The sequence below is a fragment of the Hyperolius riggenbachi genome, chromosome 1 (assembly GCF_040937935.1).
Source record: "Hyperolius riggenbachi isolate aHypRig1 chromosome 1, aHypRig1.pri, whole genome shotgun sequence".
Taxonomy (NCBI): Eukaryota; Metazoa; Chordata; class Amphibia; order Anura; family Hyperoliidae; genus Hyperolius; species Hyperolius riggenbachi.
Window position 1 is genome coordinate 532,912,679 of NC_090646.1, and position 20,733 is coordinate 532,933,411.

At 41.6% G+C, this 20,733-nt stretch overlaps 1 protein-coding gene across 4 annotated transcripts in view; it reads left to right on the plus strand.

Moving 5' to 3' along the window:
* AIFM3 (AIF family member 3) overlaps positions 1 to 20,396 on the plus strand; it is a 108,638-nt gene extending 88,242 nt beyond the window's left edge. For 3 of the 4 annotated variants that reach the window (XM_068271644.1, XM_068271645.1, XM_068271643.1), the window contains exons 19-20: positions 15,266 to 15,370; positions 19,027 to 20,396. In XM_068271644.1, the coding sequence (XP_068127745.1) occupies positions 15,266 to 15,370; positions 19,027 to 19,066 (145 nt within the window). In that variant the 3' untranslated portion in view covers positions 19,067 to 20,396. Of the gene's footprint in view, positions 1 to 15,265; positions 15,371 to 19,026 lie in introns of those variants that run through there. The other variant, XR_011029305.1, reaches the window with a different exon arrangement.
* Positions 20,397 to 20,733: the final 337 nt, after the last annotated feature.

Consider the following 20,733-nt stretch of genomic DNA (forward strand, 5'->3'; position numbering starts at 1 on the left):
ATTGTCAGGGTTTCCTGCGTTAATAAAATGCAGTGCGGGGAAATGTGATTTTAATCCATGTTTGAAGTGTAAAGATGAAGCTGTACAGTGGAAATAAGTGTGACAGACGATGATAAACAGTATTGATGTTTGGAACTCTGGATGGGGAAATTAAAAGTTTTTATGTAATAATACTTAAAGGACAACTGTCAAAGTTAACTAAAATTCGAAATGCCACATATATTTCCAGTAATTACCAGCAAATAGCAATACAAAGGCTTTTTAAAAAAAATTTCATGTTTATGTGAATAAAATATGACATTTACAGAGAACAGTTTTCACTGTGGGCATTACTATGAAAGTCCTCGCTAGCAGTGAAACTGTGACTGGAATCTCTTCAGAATGATAGGAAGCAGAAATATAGCTTCAAATAGTGTGTACATAACTCATCATCATCAGTTGCAGCTCAGTGTGTACCTGTGTATCTCTCTCTCTGCCTGGCAGTGTAAAGTGAACAGAGCTAGGAAGAGCTCATTTTGAATGGAGGGGGGGGGGGGGAAGAGGGGTGAAAGCATCCAAGAACAGGAATAAAGGAAGCATCCCTCACTTCAGAGCCTTCTCTGTATCTAAAAAATCCCTCAGCTGTTCTCATATCATTTGTCAGAAAGAAACAGTAAATCATTCCTCTGTGAATAGTGACAGAGAAGGGAAACCTATCTACATAGTACAGCTCTGCCGCACCCCCCCCCCCCATCGCCATGGCCAACACAAGTTATTACAACAGTTTATAAACAAAGCATTTTTTTCACACAGGCTGTGCAGAGAGACCTCTGAAAAGCTTGTTGCTGGCTAAAAGCTGTATAGGTGTGTGGGTTTTACAGAAGGACAGTTTCTTTGATAGTTGTTCTTTAAAGAGGAGCTATAGTGAAAATAACACAATGAATAACGTTGCTTATTGTTTACAATATATAGTTATCGATTATTTAGTCAGTGTTTTCCCACTGTAAAATCTTTCCTCTTCCTGATTTACATTCTAAAATGTATCACTGGTGGTGACATCTTTAGTTCTGCCAGGCGATCTGTACGGAATGTTCGTTACTGAGAGTTCTATGCACAAAGGGAGACATTGCTTGCTTGGCAGTTGGAAAAAGCTGTTACTTCCCCACAATGCAACAAGGTTCACAGACAGCAAACTGTCAGAACCATCGTCATGACTTTACACAGTGGGAGGGGTTATACCACAAAAGCAGCCATACAAACCCCCCTTGTTGTTCTATTTGAGAAAAGGGCCAGATTTCTGGTGGAAAAGGGGGTATCAGCTATTGATTGGAAGTTCAATCCTTAGTTAAAGATCCTCTTTAAAAGTGTGGTGCATAAATAACTTAAAATGTTACTCTGATAAAAATATTATGTACTTGCATTAGTAATTTTAGCTTTGTTTTAGAAGATAAGCATTTACATTACAAAATGTTTAATCGCCAGTGAATTACTGTACTCAGTGTTTACTGACGTGTTGATAACATCTGTAGAGCGATGAGTGGTGCAGATAGTCAATTTATGGCTGTAGAAAAACATGGTCTTTATTCACAATAGGCAGTTCAGTAAAATCTTTTTGGACGGTAAAAAACCTCATGCGGTATTTTACACCTTTTCTCCAAATTCACTATAGTTTTCCCCCATGAGGCAGAAGTTCGGTAATTTACTGAACAAACATGCCTCAATTCACTCAGCCCTGCTCGGTAAGTGTCACTTACCAGCCTTCTAGCAGGGCAGCAGGCAGGGAGCTGTGTGTGTGACTCTGAGGTTTTCTGTCCAATGCAGCCTGTCATCCCTTTAGATGTGCTGCAGCCACCAGGGGAAACTATTCTGTATGCTGCAATACAAATCTGCTCTAATAATACATATCTAAAGGGATGCACGCAGAATTGCCAGTTTCCTCTGATTTGATAGATTGAAAGACCCACCAGCATCCCTATCGCATCCAATCAGCGTGGAAGCAGGCTGTGTGGCTTTCTCTATTGGCTGCCTGGCTCTCCCCAAAGGCTGTCTGTCAAATCTACCGCACAGAGACAGCATGGAGAGAGACGGTTATCAGCTGCTGTGAGCTGGAGAAAAATTCTGAACACTTTTGGCCGGTAAATTACATGCAGGAATCTTTGTGAATTGACATTTCTTCACATTTCCCGAGGTAATTACCGCACAAGTTAGTAATTTACCTCATTAGTCTGGAACTGTGATTTTCTTTGCAGAGATGGGTTTAGTGAATTCAATTGTAAGTTGGGAAGGTGATTGGTAATATCAGCTGTTTTCAGCATTACCGAATGCTATGAGCTCTTTCTGAGAGCTTTTCTGACCATCGGAGCTTTATGAGCAGTTTTTTAAAAAACGCTCCCATTGAGTTGCATTAATTGTGGTAAAATTGCTGCGATTGTGATTTATCAAAAAATCGTGATCGCTGCAATTTTACCATGATTTTTCTGCGATTTCAATGCAAGTCAATGGGGGCGTTTTTAAAAAATGCTCAGAAAGCTCTGATGATCAGAAAATCTGTCAGAAAGCGCTCATAGTGTGTCTACAGCCTCAAGCTGTATAAGCAGGGGAAGCAGTTTACCGGTAAAAGCATTTTTTTATGTATCATTACACACAACAGCTATTTTATGATCAACATACAGTGGTTTGCAAAAATATTCGGCCCCTTTTAATTTTTCCACATTTTGTCATATTACTGCCACAAACATGTATCCATTTTATTGGAATTCCCCGTGAAAGACCAATACAAAGTGGTGTACACCAAGTGGAACAAATATCATACATGATTCCAAACATTTAAAAAAAAAAATAACTGCAAAGTGGGGTGTGCGTAATTATTCAGCCCCCTGAGTCAATACTTTGTAGAACCACCTTTTGCTGCAATTACAGCTGCCAGTCTTTTAGGGTATGTCTCTACCAGCTTTGCACATCTAGAGACTGAAATCCTTGCCCACTCTTCTTTGCAACACAGCTCCAGCTCAGTCAGATTAGAGGGACAGCGTTTGTGAACAGCAGTTTTCAGATCTTGCCACAGATTCTCGATTGGATTTAGATCTGGACTTTGACTGGGCCATTCTAACACATAAATATGTTTTGTTTTAAATCACTCCATTGTTGCCCGGGCTTTATGTTTAGGGTCATTGTCCTGCTGGAAGGTGAACCTCCGCCCCAGTCTCAAGTCTTTTGCAGTCTCCAAGAGGTTTTATTCCAAGATTGCCCTCTATTTGGCTCCATCCATCTTCCCATCAACTCTGACCAGCTTCCCTGTCCCTGCTGAAGAGAAGCACCCCCCGAGCATGATGCTGCCACCACCATATTTGACAGTGGGGATGGTGTGTTCAGAGTGATGTGCAGTGTTTTCTGCCACACATAGCGTTTTGCATTTTGGCCAAAAAGTTCCATTTTGGTCTCATCTGACCAGAGCACCTTCTTCCACATGGTTGCTGTGTCCCCCACATGGCTTGTGGCAAACTGCAAATGGGACTTCTTATACTTTCTGTTAACAATGGCTTTGTTCTTGCCACTCTTCCATAAAGGCCAACTTTGTACAGTGCATGACTAATAGTTGTCCTATGGACAGATTCCCCCACCTGAGCTGTAGATCTCTGCAGCTCGTTCAGAGTCACCATGGGCCTCTTGACTGCATTTCTGATCAGCGCTTTCAGGGGGGGCTGAATAATTACGCACACCTCACTTTGCAGTTATTTATTTGTAAAAAATGTTTGGAATCATGTATGATTTTCGATCCACTTCTCACATGTACACCACTTTGTATTGGTCTTTCAAGTGGAATTCCAATAAAATTGATTCATGTTTGTGGCAGTAATGTGACAAAATATGTAAAACTTCAAGGTGGCCGAATACTTTTGCAAACCACTGTAAGCACACACTGAGGTTGACATATCAAAATTGAGCTAAAATCAATAACACAAGTGTACTGATTGCTGATTAGGTCCCTATTTGAAAGAATTTTAAGCACACTTTAAAATCTAGTTGCATTGCTATATCAGATATCATACTGCTACTGCTTTGCAATTCTTTTATAGAACACGATTGATAAAGACTCCCCATATGTATCTAAAATACAGAAAATAACACAGAGAGTCCAATGTGCACAAAATAAACTGGACTTAATATTATGCAGCATAATGCAGCACTTTAGAATGTGGGGATGGATGACGTGCTGACACTATCATTATGCATAGGTCCACAAAAGGTCGAAGGTTGTATATCTGAGACCAGGGCATATAACAGCAATTGGTAAAGAATGGTCTCCCTGTTAAATGACTACTCACAAGCAGTTAAAAGACACCCGAAGGGAAAGGGATGGAGGCTGACATATTAATTTCCTTGTAAATACCAGTTGCCTGGCAGTCCTGCTGATCTCTTTGGCATCAGTACTGTCTGATTCACACATCTGAAACAAGCAGGTTCAGACTTCAGTCAGAAATATCTGATCCGTATGCTTGCTCAGAGTCTATGGCTAGCAGAATTAAAACCTGCACGCATTCTCAATCAATGTTGCCCTAATGGGGATTGTGACCTGATCTCTGCAGAGGTGACACTGCAGGGCTAAGGCTGTTCTATGCAGGGGTAGTGGGAACACCACGCTTGAAAAAGTGCTTTGAAAAGCGATTTCCCCAGCACTTTTAATAAATAAATACATTGAATGTATTCATTTCCAGGGCAAAGAGTTCACTTCCTGACTGACGTCGGGAAGTTAAAAAAAACGCTACACAAATGCGCTTAGAAAAGCACTTTCAAAATGGCTCAATAAATTGCTCAGCGCTTGCGATAGCGCTGGCAATTTACTGTATAACGTAAACTAAGCCTTACATAGCAGCAACCGCTCGGTTAAAGGATACCCGAACTGACGTGACATGATGAGATAGACATGTGTATGTACCGTGCCTAGCACACAAATAACTAGGCTGTGTTCCTTTTCTTCTTTCTCTGCCTGAAAGAGTTAAATATCAGGTATGCAAGTGGCTGACTCAGTCCTGACTCAGACAGGAAGTGACTACAGCGTGAACCTCACTGATAAGAAATTCAGACTATAACACTTTCCTAGCAGAAAATGGCTTTTGAAAGCAAGACAGAGGAAAAAAAAAATCAGTGAGGGTCACACTGTAGTCACTTCCTGTCTGAGTCAGGACTGAGTCAGTCACTTGCATACCTGATATTTAACTCTTTCAGGTAGAGGGGAAAAAAAGGAACACAGCATAGTTATTTGTGTGCTAGGCACTGTACATACACATGTCTATCTCATCATGTCACATGTCAGTTCAGGTATCCTTTAACATCCAAACTGCTGGGTTCTATTGCCTTTCCGTTAACACTGCCACATAAAGTAATTTTATTGCCTGATATACTGTTTTAAATGTATAGATGATTGAAAATAAAAGTGACTGAAAGATGCATCAATATATGTGTCTTACCTTCCGGTTTGCTTTTCTACATGGACTTTTTATTTACTTATGCCAGTTATGCCAGTGTTATTCATTTTATTTTCCATTGAATGTACAGACTGACTCTTCCATTAACAGGTTTCCTTTATCATGCCTGATTTCTCTAACCATGCGTTTCAGTCACTCTTAAGTATGGATTTGCATTATTTTACTGTTTAGGCGATCCGTAAAGAGGTTGTATCCCAATAGTCAGATGACATCCTGCGTAGATCGATTGAGGTAATGTTACGGAGCACTTATACTGGAGGCTCCTCCTGGGTAAAGTCTGCTCTCTCTGGTTTCTTATTGAACTGAACCATAAAGCTAACTGCCTTGTGTTTTGATAATGTTAATTACTTTTCCTGACTCAGCAGCACAAGATTTTAAATCTCTTATAATAATAATAATGTGCCAGACAGTATTGATTTCATATTTGTTTTAATTTTATTCTTTGGTACAAAATAATACTTTTTTAACCACTGACTTGCAGCAAGCAGTTAACAATAAAAATGTTAAAGAGGAACTTTAGCGAAAAGGGGAAAAAAAAATCAATACATTGCAAAATAAGAAGTTACCATAAAAAATAGAAGAGAGATCAAGAAATGATTCATATTCACCATGTAATTTGTTCATATTGTTTGATCCACAATCAGCTTGCACGTAATCATCTTTACTACTGGCTGACATGAAAAAAAAAACAGACATTGTGATAGGCTAAAAGGTTGTTTTTTTAAAAAAAAAAAAATATACATATGCACAGAGGGAGATACCTGTTGATAGGCAGTTGGAAACAGCCGTTATTTCCCACAATGCAACGATGCTCCCACGGTGTGATGTCAGGACCTCGTGCACTGTGGGACTGTTGTTTCTTAAAAGCGGGCAGCAGGGATTCCCCTGTCACGCCCCCCACCCGCCTCTCATTGAGAGTATAAATTTTAGCCGTCCCCGCCGTCGCGTCACCTGACGAAGGCGTGGTTAAACGCCGAAAAGCGTCGTGACGTCAGACGGCACCAGCGCAACCAGGCCCCGCCCACCGCACCTCGCTCCACGCCGAACATCACCCCTGCAGCTCTGGCCAAGCGCAAGAGGGGAGGGATGACTTGCCGGCAGGACCCTGATGCGCCTTTTACATCGCTACAACATTGTACATGCAATTGTAAGCGCTTTTACTGGAATTAAATGAAGTTAATGCACAAGGAGGCGCGCTCTTTTTTCTTTTTGCTCTTTTAGACTTACTGGTGCCACCCAGCACCAAGAGCAGCACCCAAGACATTAACTTTTTACATTACCATCTCCTACACTAAGGCAGCGCAGGGTGACTTTCCCCTTTGTATCTACACTGTGGGAGGTGTTCCATCACAATATCAGCCATATAGACATCCCTGATGATCTATTCAAGAAATGGAAGACTTCTCATGGGAAAAGGGGTATTCCCTACCAATTGGGATTAAAGGGAAGCTGAACTGAGTTTAAAAAAAGTAAAATAACTTACCTGGGGGTTTCCCAAGCCCCCTGCAGCCATCCTGTGCCCTCGCCGGTCCTCGACTATCCTCAGGTCCCCCGCCACAGCTAAGTTTAATTTTCAGGCGACTGAGAGTCAGCGGGCGTCTGCAGGCCCTGGCCGTACGTATCATTGTTCGTGTTCCCATAATCAAGCACGTCCTGCACAGGCACAGTAAGAAAAAAACACGTACTGCGCCTGCGCAGGATGCTGTCGATGACAGAAACGTGAACAAGGATGCGCACAGCCAGGGCCCGCAGACGCAGTGGCCTGCCGACTTTCAGTCGGCCAAAAACAGTCGCGGCGGGGACCGGAGGATAGTAGAGGACCGGCGAGGACCGGCGAGGGCACAGGATGGCTGCAGGGGGCTTAGGGAAGCCCCAGGTAAGTAAAACTTATTTTTTAAAACTCAGTTAAGGTTCCCTTTAAGTTCAATTCTTGGTTACAGTTTCTCTTTAAGTCCTGTTGCCTCAACCTTAGGGCATGTATGAGCATACGTGCCAGTGCTGACATAGATAGATCAAGGGGTGGAGCTTAATGGAAAGGGATGTGGCTTAGTAGGAATGTGTTCCATAACACATCATGAAGTTGACTCATGAAGTTGCGCTGCTATTGCAGCATGAGCAACATGACAGCACCGCAAGCTAAATTCAGGGAGGCATGCTATGCATGGTCGTGCTGTGTAGCACGTCTTCCTTAGTTATGCGTGCTGCTTACATAGCAATGCGTGCACCTATAAATGTCGGGTGCGGCTGAGAAGTATCGCGACCGCGATACTTCACTAGCGTGGCCGCTACTATGTTAACTAACATAGTTACTATGTTAATAACATAGTAACTATGTTAAATAACATAGTAGCGGCCACACTAGTGAAGTATCGCAGTCACAGCAGAGGTCGACATTTAAAGGAGCGCGCATTGCTATGTAAGCAATGCGCGTAACTAAGGAAGGCACTCTACGCAGCACGACCTCGCAGCTTCATGAATCAGCCCCCACGTGAGCTGTCACCGGCTGTTGCAGACAAGGTCACTTGTACTGTATGAAATACTTTACAAGTAAGCCACACAGGGACATGGCATTGTACACATAACGCAACCAAAGACAACATTTGCGATGAAATGCATGTAAAAAAAAAACAACTGACCACTATGCACCTAATTGACTAACATTGTACTCATCAACCTGTGCGCATCTAACTGCACGCTTTGTGTTCAGTGTCATAACAACAGAATCCCTTGCATCTCAGTGCAACTCATGAGTGGTGAACTGTCCATAGACTTTGAATCGCACCGCATTACTGTGTCCACAATAGTGTCCATTACAAAGCTGTATGGTAGTTTGAAAATACCCAAAAAGCAAATGCACAGTTTTAAATGAACCTTCATGAGGTCTTTTTGCGGCCTTTTCATCATGCTAGCTTGGGCTTGGTTCACACATAAATCTGCACATTTCCGGTCCAGTCCTGTACTCTCCTGTCAGTTTTGCATCAGTTTTCTATCAGTTTTACCTGGCAGGATTGGAACAGTACAGATTTATGTGTAAACCCAGCCATGTAAAACTCATACAAAACCACTGTCAACTGTCAAAAACTTGTATATATATAACCTTCAGCGCTAATTCCATATATCCACCACCACAAACACCATGAGAAATGGATATGCTTGCCAAATTGCAACAGATCTTAATTACAGGGTCTGCAACAGAGCAAAGTAAGGTCAGCGGCTGACAACTCCCCCAGCTGGCCTCCTCTCCACACACGGGTATCAGCAATGTTTCAAGATCTCACATGCAGTATTCACAGTATGCATGAAAAAAATACTATAGCAGTGACACCGGTCGGGTGAGGCGGACGTGTGGCTGGACGGCGTCCTGTGTGTTATATGTACATGCTGATATCTGCTGTGGGTCCCTGTAACAAGGTGTGTGTGGATTTTAATGTTTTATTGATTGTTTTTAAAGGATACCCCAACTGAAATGTGACATAATGAGATAGACATGATAGACAGGAAGTGACTACAGTGTGACCCTCACTGATAAGAAATTCCAACTATAAAACACTTTCCTAGCAGAAAATGGCTTCTGAGAGCAAGAAAGAGGTAAACAAGGGGAATTTCTTATCAGTGAGGGTCACACTGTACTCACTTCCTGTCTGAGTCAGGACTGAGTCAGCAACTTACATACCTGATATTTAACTCTTTCAGGCAGAAAAATAAAAAAAGGAACACAGCATAGCTATCTGTGTGCTAGGCACTGTACATACACATGTCTATCTCATTATGTCACATTTCAGTTGGGGTATCCTTTAACAATTTTTTTTATTAAACTGAAGACAGATACGCTTAGATGGGTGTATTATTATTTTTTTCATGCATACTGTGAATACTGCATGTGAGATCTTGAAACATTGCTGATACCCGTGTGTGGAGAGGAGGCCAGCTGGGGGAGTTGTCGGCCGCTGACCTTACTTTGCTCTGTTGCAGACCCTGTAATTAAGGTCTGTTGCAATTTGGTAAGCATATCCATTTCTCATGGTGTTTGTGGTGGTGGATACATGGAATTAGCGCTGAAGGTTATATATATACAAGTTTGAAGAGGATGCTTTACTGAGTATTGGACTTTGGCTGCTTTTCCAAGGAACTTTTTAAACATCCTATATGTGTTTGCGCTGATATTTATTTTATTGTGAACTGTCAAAAACTGACAGGACTGGACACCCTTTATGTGTGAACCCAACGTTAGTGATTCTCCTGGAAGGCAGAGGTTTAGCATGGGTTGCAGGTACATTCTGGTTTAGTATTGTGTGCATTTCTTAGAAGGAAGCTCATTTGCCATACTTAGAAAATCATGTTCATGTTCTGTACATGGCACAGTTGTATAAGGATTTCCTCAAGGCAGTAGCTCTATTGTTCAGTATTTCAATAACAACTCTTCAATTGGGATCTTCCTTTTATTCTACATGGTAACTCTACTCTTATCTTTCTGAATATGAGGCTGACAATACAATGTTTGGTTTATCAACAAATGATCACTCTCATTTATGCATGACAACCATGTAATTTTAATTTTGTTTTTATTTATGGACTACAGCTCTGACATAGCTATTGAGCATATTTCTTGTGATGAAAAGTTAGTAGTTAGACTATTTGACTTCCCATTAATGAAGCAGGCTCTATCCTATGATTAGAATACAGTGATAAACAATTCTCTCTCAACTGATGGCAGCTATTCAGACAATAATGTGATATACAAAAATGTGTTATATAAGGTAGCAAACATTCTCCACTCTCAACTGGGTCATAACATTGCAAGGATTGCTAAAAGGTTAGAGACTACAGTGTGTGTCCACCTTCATAAGAAGAACTGATTTATAATACCAGGACAACATGGATTTATTTAAAAAAAGAAAAATGTGTAGGCGTTTGCACTTTGGAGATGAATGCACTTACACAGCCGCTAATTTACAGCTATTCCACTAGGTTTTTCTTATAACCCAGATGAGGTTCACTGAGTCAACAATCTCCAGCCAATCCCACTAGAACTGGCACTTTCACTCACAGGAACTGGTAAAAATGGCTTTTGGTGACATACCCTATGTCATGTGCTGCCCCTCTATTTCCATTTGCAGCCTCCCCTTTCACATGCAGCATCCCTATATACTGTGGCTTTAGTACTGAAGTTCAGCCCTGAGAGGGAGTTCCTGTAATCCCCACTTATGTTAACATGGTGAAAAGTAGCTATGGAGACTGTGATTAGCTGCTGCAAACAGTTAGGTAGCCAGAGTTTGGTGACATACTGTATGTACTGTGATTTCTCAGGGGAAGAAGGAAATTTGGCCACCTATTGTCGGCAGAAAATTAAGCACCCCATAGGCACCCATATAAATCATCATTTATAGTGTGATATTTGGATGCCCGCTATTTGTAGCTACAGATTTCATAGCGGGCGGCCCCGGCAAACGTTATTTATTGGGTGCCTTCAGTGCCCAAATTGCACACCATAAACGATAATTTGTATGGGCGCCAATAATTATAATTTTTGCTGTTTTTTTTTTTTTTTTTGCATTAGGGCTGGCGGGGTTTGTGTTAATGTTAGACATAGGGAGTATTTTTATGGTTGGCTGGGGGGGGGGGGGGGGGGAGTTAAGGTTAGCCACGAGGGTAGGTAAGGTTAGCTAGCAGTGGGGGGATGGTTAAGGTTAGCCGTGGTGGTGGGGGGGGGGGGGAGGGTTGGTTAAGGTTAAGCATCGGCAGTGGGAGGGTTCAGTGTGAGAATAGGTTTAGGGTTAGTTATAGTGAAATATTGGTATTATTTACCAGCATTTTACTATAAAAATTTACACTTTCAAAACATAGAAAATAAAGTAAATTCACTGATACTCTACTTGCCGAAATTTTGCGCCCATATTTCCCAGCGCCTCTTTTTGTGTATGCGTTTCAGGGACATCAGTAGCAGACAAATGTACAGTGATATTGTTCAATGAATTATATTAGTAAAGACGTTTATATAACCATTTGCCAAGTACTTGTGTGAGGAGATATTATGAAGTGCCTTTTAGCTCATTTTCAAATATGTTCAAAATCATATAGTACAATAGTACGATATTTCTTAAAGGACCACTGTCACAAAAATCTTAAAATGTAAAATATATGTAAACATATAAAGATAAGAAGTACATTTCTTGCAGAGTAAAATGAGCCATAAATTAATGTTCTCATATGTTGCTGTCACTTACAGTAATTAGTAGAAATCTGACAGAACTCGACAGGTTTTGGACTAGCCCATCTCCTTATGGAGTGGGGGGAAGGGGGGGGGGTTCTCAAGGTTTTCTTTATTTTCAAAAGCACTTAGTGAATGGAAGTTGAACCGTCCAACTGCCAAAAAGGGTGCAGTGAGCAAGCAGCCTGGCCAGCATCTTTATATAAATCTTTTTTTAGGGAGTTTCTTTCTAATGAATTAAAGCCATGCTGAGAATCCCCTATGGAGAGATGAACTAGCCCAAAACCTGTCGGTAATGTCAGATTTCTACTACTTACTGTGAGTGACAGCAACATAGAAAAAAAAGTATGGCTCATTTTACTCTGGAAGAAATGTACTTCGTATTTATATGTTTATATCTATTTTACATTTTAAGATATTCCCGACAGTGGTCCTTTAATACTTACAAATATTGTGCACACATATGCCCTAAAGTAACCACATATGACTTTCTACCCAGAAAGATGAAACTCATTTGATCTGTAAGTCACAGTGGTAATCTAGACTGTAGTCTATAAAGGAAAGTAATTCAATTGGAGTAATTTTTTTTAAAATAACAGTAAATAGATATTTCACTGCATTTCACAAAATCAAATAGAGGGAAATTGTTTGCTTGTTATTTGGCCTTTTGCCCTGTTAAATAACCGTAAAGCCCTAATTCAACCTTATGTTTTAATGCATTTTGTGTGGAATATATCATGTTTTGCAATGCACAGAGTTGTGTCTTTGCATAGAAACCATCAATGCATCATTCATCTTTATTTCCTTTATATCTTGCTGGGTTTGCGAAACTGACTTCCTGTGAAATGTCATATGCAACTTGGTTAAACTGAATAGCAATCTGTTACACTTCCAGACTCCTCCAGTCATCACCTAAATGAGGTACTCGGAAGGAGCTTACCCTTCCTGGTGTGCTTGTGAAAAAAAGTTAAATAAAAGAGCAGTGAGAAGGTTGTTGTGAGGTGACTTTTTTTTATAAACACACTGGGTGGGTGTGAAAGGGTTAAATGCTTCTTTATGCAGTAGGGACTCGGGAGCTACCAATTTTTTATTGCTGCAGTGGGAGGAGGGGGCCTGGGCCACATGATCAGCTGTGTGCTAGGGAGAAAACTCCAACTCTGCTTGCAGTAAAGAGCTACTGTATACTGCCAATTAGAAATGGTGAGATGCTAACAATTCCAGCTTACATGTTAATGTAATGCATTGTATGCAGCTTGGAACTTGGCCTTTCATATTAATTGCCTGCCAGTTTAAATTTGCCTGGCTCAGTTCAAATTTGCATACAATTTACATGAAATTTCTATGCAAGCTGGTATTAATTGTATCTCACTGGACCATTTCTACTGTCAGGCAGAAACTACAGTGCAGGATATTTATTTTAAAAAAACATAGACAAGCAATGCACAAAAACTTTGGATTGCTGATCACTGTGTACTTACTATCATACAGGGACGGATCTAGACCAAGTTGCGCCTGGGGCAAGGTCAGGTTTCGCCGCCTATGCTCTAATCCCTACTGTTCGAGGGTGGTGATTTACTGAACTCCCCCCATGTGGCGACCCCCCCCATTGCAGCCATCCCCTGCCCGGTGTAACATTACATACCGAGCCTTTGATCCTGCGGATGTCACACAAGCTCTGCAGCTCCTTCTTCTCTGTCGGGACGCAGACTCGCGGCTTAGTGACGTCACCAAGCAGAGTGTCTGTGTCCTCAGCAGGGAAGACAGAGCTGCAGCGCAGAGCTTGTGTGACATTTATCTGCAGGATCGAAGGCTCGGTATGTATTATTACACCGAACAGGGGACAGCTGCAGGGGGGGAGGGGTTAGTAAATCGCCACCCTCGGAGGTAGATGAAAGGGGGGATTGCAACAAACAGGGGGTCAGTAAATTTCCACCCTTGGAGGGGAAGAAGGGGGGATTGCAACAAAGGGGGGGGGGCAGTAAATCGCCACCCTCAGAGAGGAAGAAGGGGGGTGGGGGGTTGCTATACACACGGGGGGAATAGAACGGGGAAAATGCCGCAGAAGAGCTAGAGATCTCCCTGCTGGTAATGACAATTGTCTCACTCAACATTACCAGCAACACATAAGCCAGACGCACCGACACGTCACGCTCCCGCTCCCGCCTATCAATGCTGCCAACTGGCAAGTGTTTATTTCCCCATCCAAATTTTGCCGCCTTCTTAAGAAGTCAACAAACTGTGCCTGGGGCAAGATACCCGCCTGCCCCCCCTAGATCCGTCCCTGCTATCATATGCATTAAAACGTGAGAGACTGAATTGGTCTTGAATGCTAATAAAACGTGAAACTGAAATGGAGAGGTTTTCTGCAAAATTAAGTATATTGTGTATAAAATAATAATAAGGAAACTTGATTTTCCTTATGGCCTTTGTCCAAACAGAGCCTGAAGTCAGAGGATTATGGAGGCAGCCATCTTTATTTATTTTCAAATTGGCCAGTTGCCTGGTTATTATGCTAATCTCTTGACTTAGTAGTTTCTCAGTCAGACACCTGGAACAAGCATGAACCTAGACATAACACAGCAGAGTCAGTGTACCTGATTTGTATACTTGTCCAGGGTCAGTTAATCTAAGTGTTAAAGAGAACCAGAGACGAAACACATAATAGATTTATACATAACTGGGGCTTCCTCTAGCCCCATCTGCATGGATTGCTCCAACACAGCCGCCGTCCTCCGCCGCCTCTATCACCAGTACTGGGTCCAGTCACTTCGGCCAATCAGAGCCAGTGGATGCAAGCGTAGCCAAGGGATGATGAGACAAGGGGCGGACAGGCGGGCATGTGCACGCTATGCGCAATGACAGACCTAGCCCGTTTTTAAACAGGCTAAAGTCACTAGTATAATAATATACATTATGAAACTTGGCCTAATGAGATGCTAATTAAAATTCCGTATTTTTGGTTGGTGATCTTCTGTTTTGGGGCAGGTTCATTATACATGTCTTGTTGCATTACATTTCTCTCTCACTGTTGTTTTTCTGTGAATTCACACTGTGTGCATTGCATAACGCACTAGTTGTATGTGAACTGCAATTGAGGCACTAGTTATAATTTATGTGAACCACAATGGACAATGGAATGAACCGCACATAAAAGTTATAAAACACACGTTAATGCAAAGCCTGCATGCAGCAAGTCCAAATACCAAGATCCCTTACAACACAGAGATGTGAACAGGCCTATAGATTTGTATGGGCAGTGAGTTGACCTGCAGAATTATTCTACAATACAATGGAGATAGTGAATGCACCCTTATTCCTTCTTGATTTTTACATTTTTTCATGTTACACTGTAACATTTTCAGGACAGAAGCACTATGCCTAATAACATGCAAATCTTTAGTTTGTCTACATGTTCAATCTATATTATACTTGCTCAATTGGCATCTGACAATTATGTAGACTGTAACTTGCATGCTCATTTCATTTTTCCTCTGCCCTCTGGACATTGGTTCTCAGTAATTAAATATGTAAGAATAAAAGAGGTTATAATTCACTCACTAAACTGGGTTGTGCTTTTGTCTGCATATTTTAGGAACGATGAAGTCATTGCAGTGGCCAGTATGAATTATGATCCAATAGTGTCCAAAGTAGCTGAAGTCATGGCATCCGGAAAATCTATTCGCAAGCGTGATGTTGAGTAAGTAGTGAAAAGCTTCATTCATCAGAAGTGTGTAAATCTTTTCATTATATGTCCAGTAGAGGTCTTCTTTGTGAGCACAGCATACAGAAGGAGTTTAAACAGAATGCCTGCTCAATGTATACAGACAGACTCCGATAGATGATCATAGTAAGTATAAGGTGTAAGGCTAAGAGTTACATTGCATTCCCTGTGACAGCAGGATCCTAACAGGAAAGGGGGGGGAGCACATTATATCTGTCCGTTGCATTGCATACAGTGAAACATACAGTCATGAGATGTATGCTTCACTCTCACTGTTAATGCATGTAAAACGAGAGAAAGTTAGTCACTGCTGCTTGAACACCATTTAATCCAGCTGGGTAGACACTGTGGTACAGAGAAGTGGGGCTGTCAGAGCCTGACAGCTGTTTGGCAAAGTAAATCTTGCTTCTTCAGAGGCAAAACAGTACATGTTTTGCCTCTGAAGAAGCAAGGTTTACCTTGCAAATGGCTGTCATGCTCTGACACCACCACTGCTTTAGCTGATTGGATGTACCAGTATCAGTGGAAATCTGCATGTTGAGAGACCATTGGGCTGATGACTATTCATGAATCAGTTCTTACCATGATCAGAAGGACCAGCACTGATAGCACCTGCTTTCCTAGACAACAGCAGGATTGTAAAGGAAAGAGATGTACAATGAGGTAGGTAACCTATCTGTGACGTGGATTCCAGTTCAGTGTAAATGGATTCAAAGTGGTCACTTGCATGATGCATGCATCATGAGTGTGAACAGCAATGTAGACTGGACATAGAATTTAATACAAAGCCTGCAAGTAGAAAGTTAGAATAGTGCAATCCGTTACAACGCAGTACTGTGCGCAGCCCCATAGAACTGTATGGGCAGTGAGTTGAATTATTCTGCAATGCAACTGATCTGTGAACTAGCCCTGAATGCAGCTGTGCATTTTACATTTTTGTGTAAAAAGGTGGCTTATTATGTAAATTCTTCTTTCATTGCTTCAAAGGATATTTGTTCGTCACGGCAAGTATGTTCATAATTTCTTATATACTGTATATCTACCTGCTGCTATGCAATTATTAAGTATAAGTCAATTTTCCTTATTAAAAAATAATTTACAATATTTACCAAAGTTTATGTGAAAGCATATTTCTGGGTTGAAATAGTGAAAGTAAATGAAAAGGCACCCACAGACAGGTGAGGATGGGAACTGATAATGAGACTCTCTGGGTATGAAGGTTCCTATTCATCAAGATCATGGTTTATCCCTAAAAAAAACAAAAACTTAATGCAAGTTTAACTGGACACCTTTTGTTTTCTTGGTAGAAATGGTGGTCAGTGGCCGAAGTGTCTAGGTAGGAGTGTATGCTTGCCTTAAAAGGGTAAGTGTGGGTGAGTGGCGGATGTGTTAAAGAACAAGCGACACCCATGCTAACCTAGAAATAAAAAACACATATATATAAGTAGATAAATACTACTTCTACTTACATAACAAATGTATTGTGCTATCCACGTAATGATTCCTGTGAATTTTACAAAGGAAAGCGGAAAATCCTATTCTAGGCAGTGGCCATCTTGCCAAGCTAATGCTGACATCATATCCTCCCTGACTCTTGTTTCCCCCCCCCCCTTTCTCTTGCTCATTGTGTATTCATTAGCTGCCCTCCTCCCAGAATCTTTTTTTTATTTACACATCCAATCATTGTGTCACCTCAGCCTTGCTTGTAAACACAAGTGATCAGCTAGGCAGGGAAATAAATGGAAGAGGAGGAATATATTATAGATAAAAAGAACTCCCAGAATTCAAAAGAACTCCCAGCATTCAACTTTTTGGCACTGTTTGGCACTAGGGCCAGTGCTCCTAAAGTATGTGATAACTCCAAACCATAACAGCAGAAAAAGTTTTGCAAGTTTTGAATGCAGGATTAGCATCTTTATCACTTAATACACTCAGACCAGTTGCTGTTGAAATTCGATTTTTATGGTGACAATACCGCTTTAAGGAAGGGTGTTCCAGAGGAGGGGATAGGATCAGGAGAAGTCTTGTAAGTGGGAGTTAGAAGAGGTGACCAGAGAGGAAGACTGGAGAATATTGTTAGTAAAGCAGAGATTGCATGTAGGATGGTATCTGGAATTAGGTTTATTTAGAGAAGAAGAAGCTAGGTTGTAGAAAGCTTTGCAGGCGAGAGTAAGGATTTTAAATAGTATCATTTGTGTAACTGACAGCCAGTGATGGGACTGACAGAGTGTGATTTGGCTGTAGAAGAGGTGGATGAGTCATGCAGCAGAGTTCATGATACACTGTAGTGGGGCTAAACGGTTAGCGTGGAGGCTGCAGAGCAGAAAGTTGCAATAGTCTAGTCATGAAATAATCAGAGCATGCACCTCAAGTTTAGTAGTGTCCTGTATGAGAAAAGGGCAGATGCGGGACATGTTTTTTTAGAGGAGGATAGTTTGTCAATGTGTGGTTTGAATGAGACACTCGAGTCCAGTGTTACACCTAGGCAGCGAGCCTGGGGGACAGGCGTTATTGAAGTGCTATCAACAGAAATAGTGATGTCAGGCAGGGGCATTGAATTGTGAGGTGGGAAGATTACTATTTCAGTCTTGCCCATATTGAGTTTTAGAAAACGGGAGGACATGAAGGAGGAGATTGCATTGAGACAGTCAGGGACATGGGCTGTAAAAGTATCCAAGTCAGGCGCTGAAAGGTAGATTTGGGTACCGTCAGCATATAGGTGATATTGGAAGCAAAAGGAACTGATGAGCTGACCAAGGCCATAAGTGTAGATAGAGAAAAGGAGAGGTCCAAGGACTAAGCCTTGAGGAACTCAAACAGTGAGGGGTCGTGGAGAGGAGGTGGTGCCAGAGTGAACGACTCTGAAGGTCCTATCTATGAGATAAGAGGAAAGCCAGGAGAGAGCAAGACCCTAAATGTCCATGGATGAGAGGATTTGGAGAAGAAGAGGGTGATTCTCTGTGTTGAAAGAAGAAGAGAGATCTAAGAGGATGAGAATAGAGGCCTTTAGAATTAGCAGTTGCCAGGTCGTTGGTTACTTTGTGTAGGGCAGCTCACTCGCCCTACTGTCGGTATGACAGCAGAGCTCTGTGAGCCGGTCAGGAGCCGATTACATTGGCTTCTGACCCTGTGATCAATGTGAGTCAATGAGACTGGCTCACATTGATCACAGGGTCAGGAGCCCAAAAAATCTGCTCCTAACCACCTCACAGAGTTCTGCTGTCATAGCGACGCCAGAGTGAGTGAGCTTCAGCATGGGAGAGCGCCGCGATCGGCGGTATCGGTGGGTCCGTGCAGCTTGATGACAGTAGCCCCTGTTTTTTTTCTGTACCAATGGTCTCTGGTCCTTAAGGGGCCAGAGGCCACTGGTACTGAAGTGGTTAAGTCACTGTCCCAGAATGAGCATGCAGATCAGATGCTTTAACCCTGCTCTGACTCCTCTGGCTGCATGCTTATTGCAGGTGTGTAACTCAAAAACAACTGAAGCCAAAAGCTCAGCATGACAGCCAAGCAACTGGCATTGTTTATAAGGGAATGGAGATGGCAGCCTCCATATTCCTCTCACTTCAAGTGTGCTTTAATTATAAGTTCTTCATAACTGCATTACATTTCTTCATTTGTTTTTATTGTAGAACTGGTGATATCTCGTGGCTCACAGGAAAGGGATCATAGCCAGCTGAGATTTGGATTGAATTAAATGGCCTAATGCATGCTGAATGGTGAAATACTTCTCAGTAAAGGTCTGATTCTGTGCTGCAATGAGATTGATGTTTGGCTTTTACACGTTTCTTGAGGAACCTCATAGAATTCTGCTGTAAAGATGTTTATGAGACACGGAAGTTGGAACCATTCAATTATTGGACACTTGAGAGATTTACTATGATGCTGCAAACTTCATTCTCCTTATGATTCATTGAACTTACTTGAATGTTAAAAGGTCACAGTTAATTTAGCTCATAAAATGAAGTTTTAACCTTGGACTGAGACATGTTTTGCTTTATTTGGCTACATCTCATGGACCAGTTTTTTAAGCCAATCAAACATTGAGCCAAAAAGTCCAAACGTCTCAACTCTGATTTTTAATTTTTCAGTTTATAACTGTACAAAATCATTAGAAGCTTATTTTCACAACCAGATTTACTGTAAAATTGTTTTAATTGCACATATTTCAACTGTTTTCACTGTAATATTTTTTTGAAAATGATGCTGCTTCCTTTAAGACAATTCAGGTCTTTAAATCAAGCCATTGAAAAAAGAATATGATAAACTGTAGGTATGGGATCTTTTATCTGAAATGAGTGGGGCCAGTTTCACTAAGGTTCTCTAGGCTGGCGATCATTAACCTTACTGGATATCTAAATGGTATCTGTTAAAATGTGTCCATTAGATATAAAGAGTCTGAAAACCCAGAGATAAACTTTCTATCCAACCTTACCCATGCCTCTGTATGACCCAGGTGCAGGCTGAACACTGTTACCACCATATAGACCATTAAGTACATCCCAGCCAATTTAGCAGGACCATTTATGTTCCCCTATGCAAGGAGTGGATCAAGTGGACCTTGAAAGAAAAGGTACACACAAGACAGAAAGGAGCCCAATGTAGTGTAGTAAGCTTCTGGACTGTGGACAATACTTAGAAAGTAAAACGAGGTACTCACATAACCAGGTTGCAAAAAAGCAATCACTGTTAGTGCGTGTGAGAAAACACCCGTCCCGCATTCTGGTAAACAAAGGGTCTCCCTGTAGGAAGGTCTTTCTCTCTAAAAAATGAGACCAAGACTAAGACCATTTGGTAGGAAGCGCCCAAAAATAAACTATTTAAAAACAGTTTAACCACTTCCTACTCGCTCATTGGTGGTGTAAAATGGCCCCCCAAAGAACCCACAGGTGTATTCCGATCTTGAACTGAAAAATGCAAAAATAGGATGTTTTAAAATTTCTGTTTTGCAGAACCTAGTTAAAGAGACTCTGAAGTCTCATTTTTTCCATGTTTTTATAATGTAATCATGTTTAGCATTATAGCCTAAAGGGAATCACCGCAATCCCGCCGAAAAATAAGGGTTTATTAATAGAGAAATAGCACTGCAAAGCTCCGGGGCTTGCAGGGCTTTACTTCCTAGAAGAGGCAGAGCTTTAGGCTGTAGCTCTGCCTCCTCTGCAGTCAATCTCTGCCGATCACCGCCTCCTCTCTGCCCCTCTCAGTCTTCTTTCACTGAGAGGGGCGGAGATCCGTGAAGATTGATTGAGAAGAGGCAGAGCTACAGCTCAAAGCTCAGCCTCTCCAGGGCAGCACGTTCTGTGACCTGCAAAGTCATGGAGCTTTGCAGGTCATTTTCT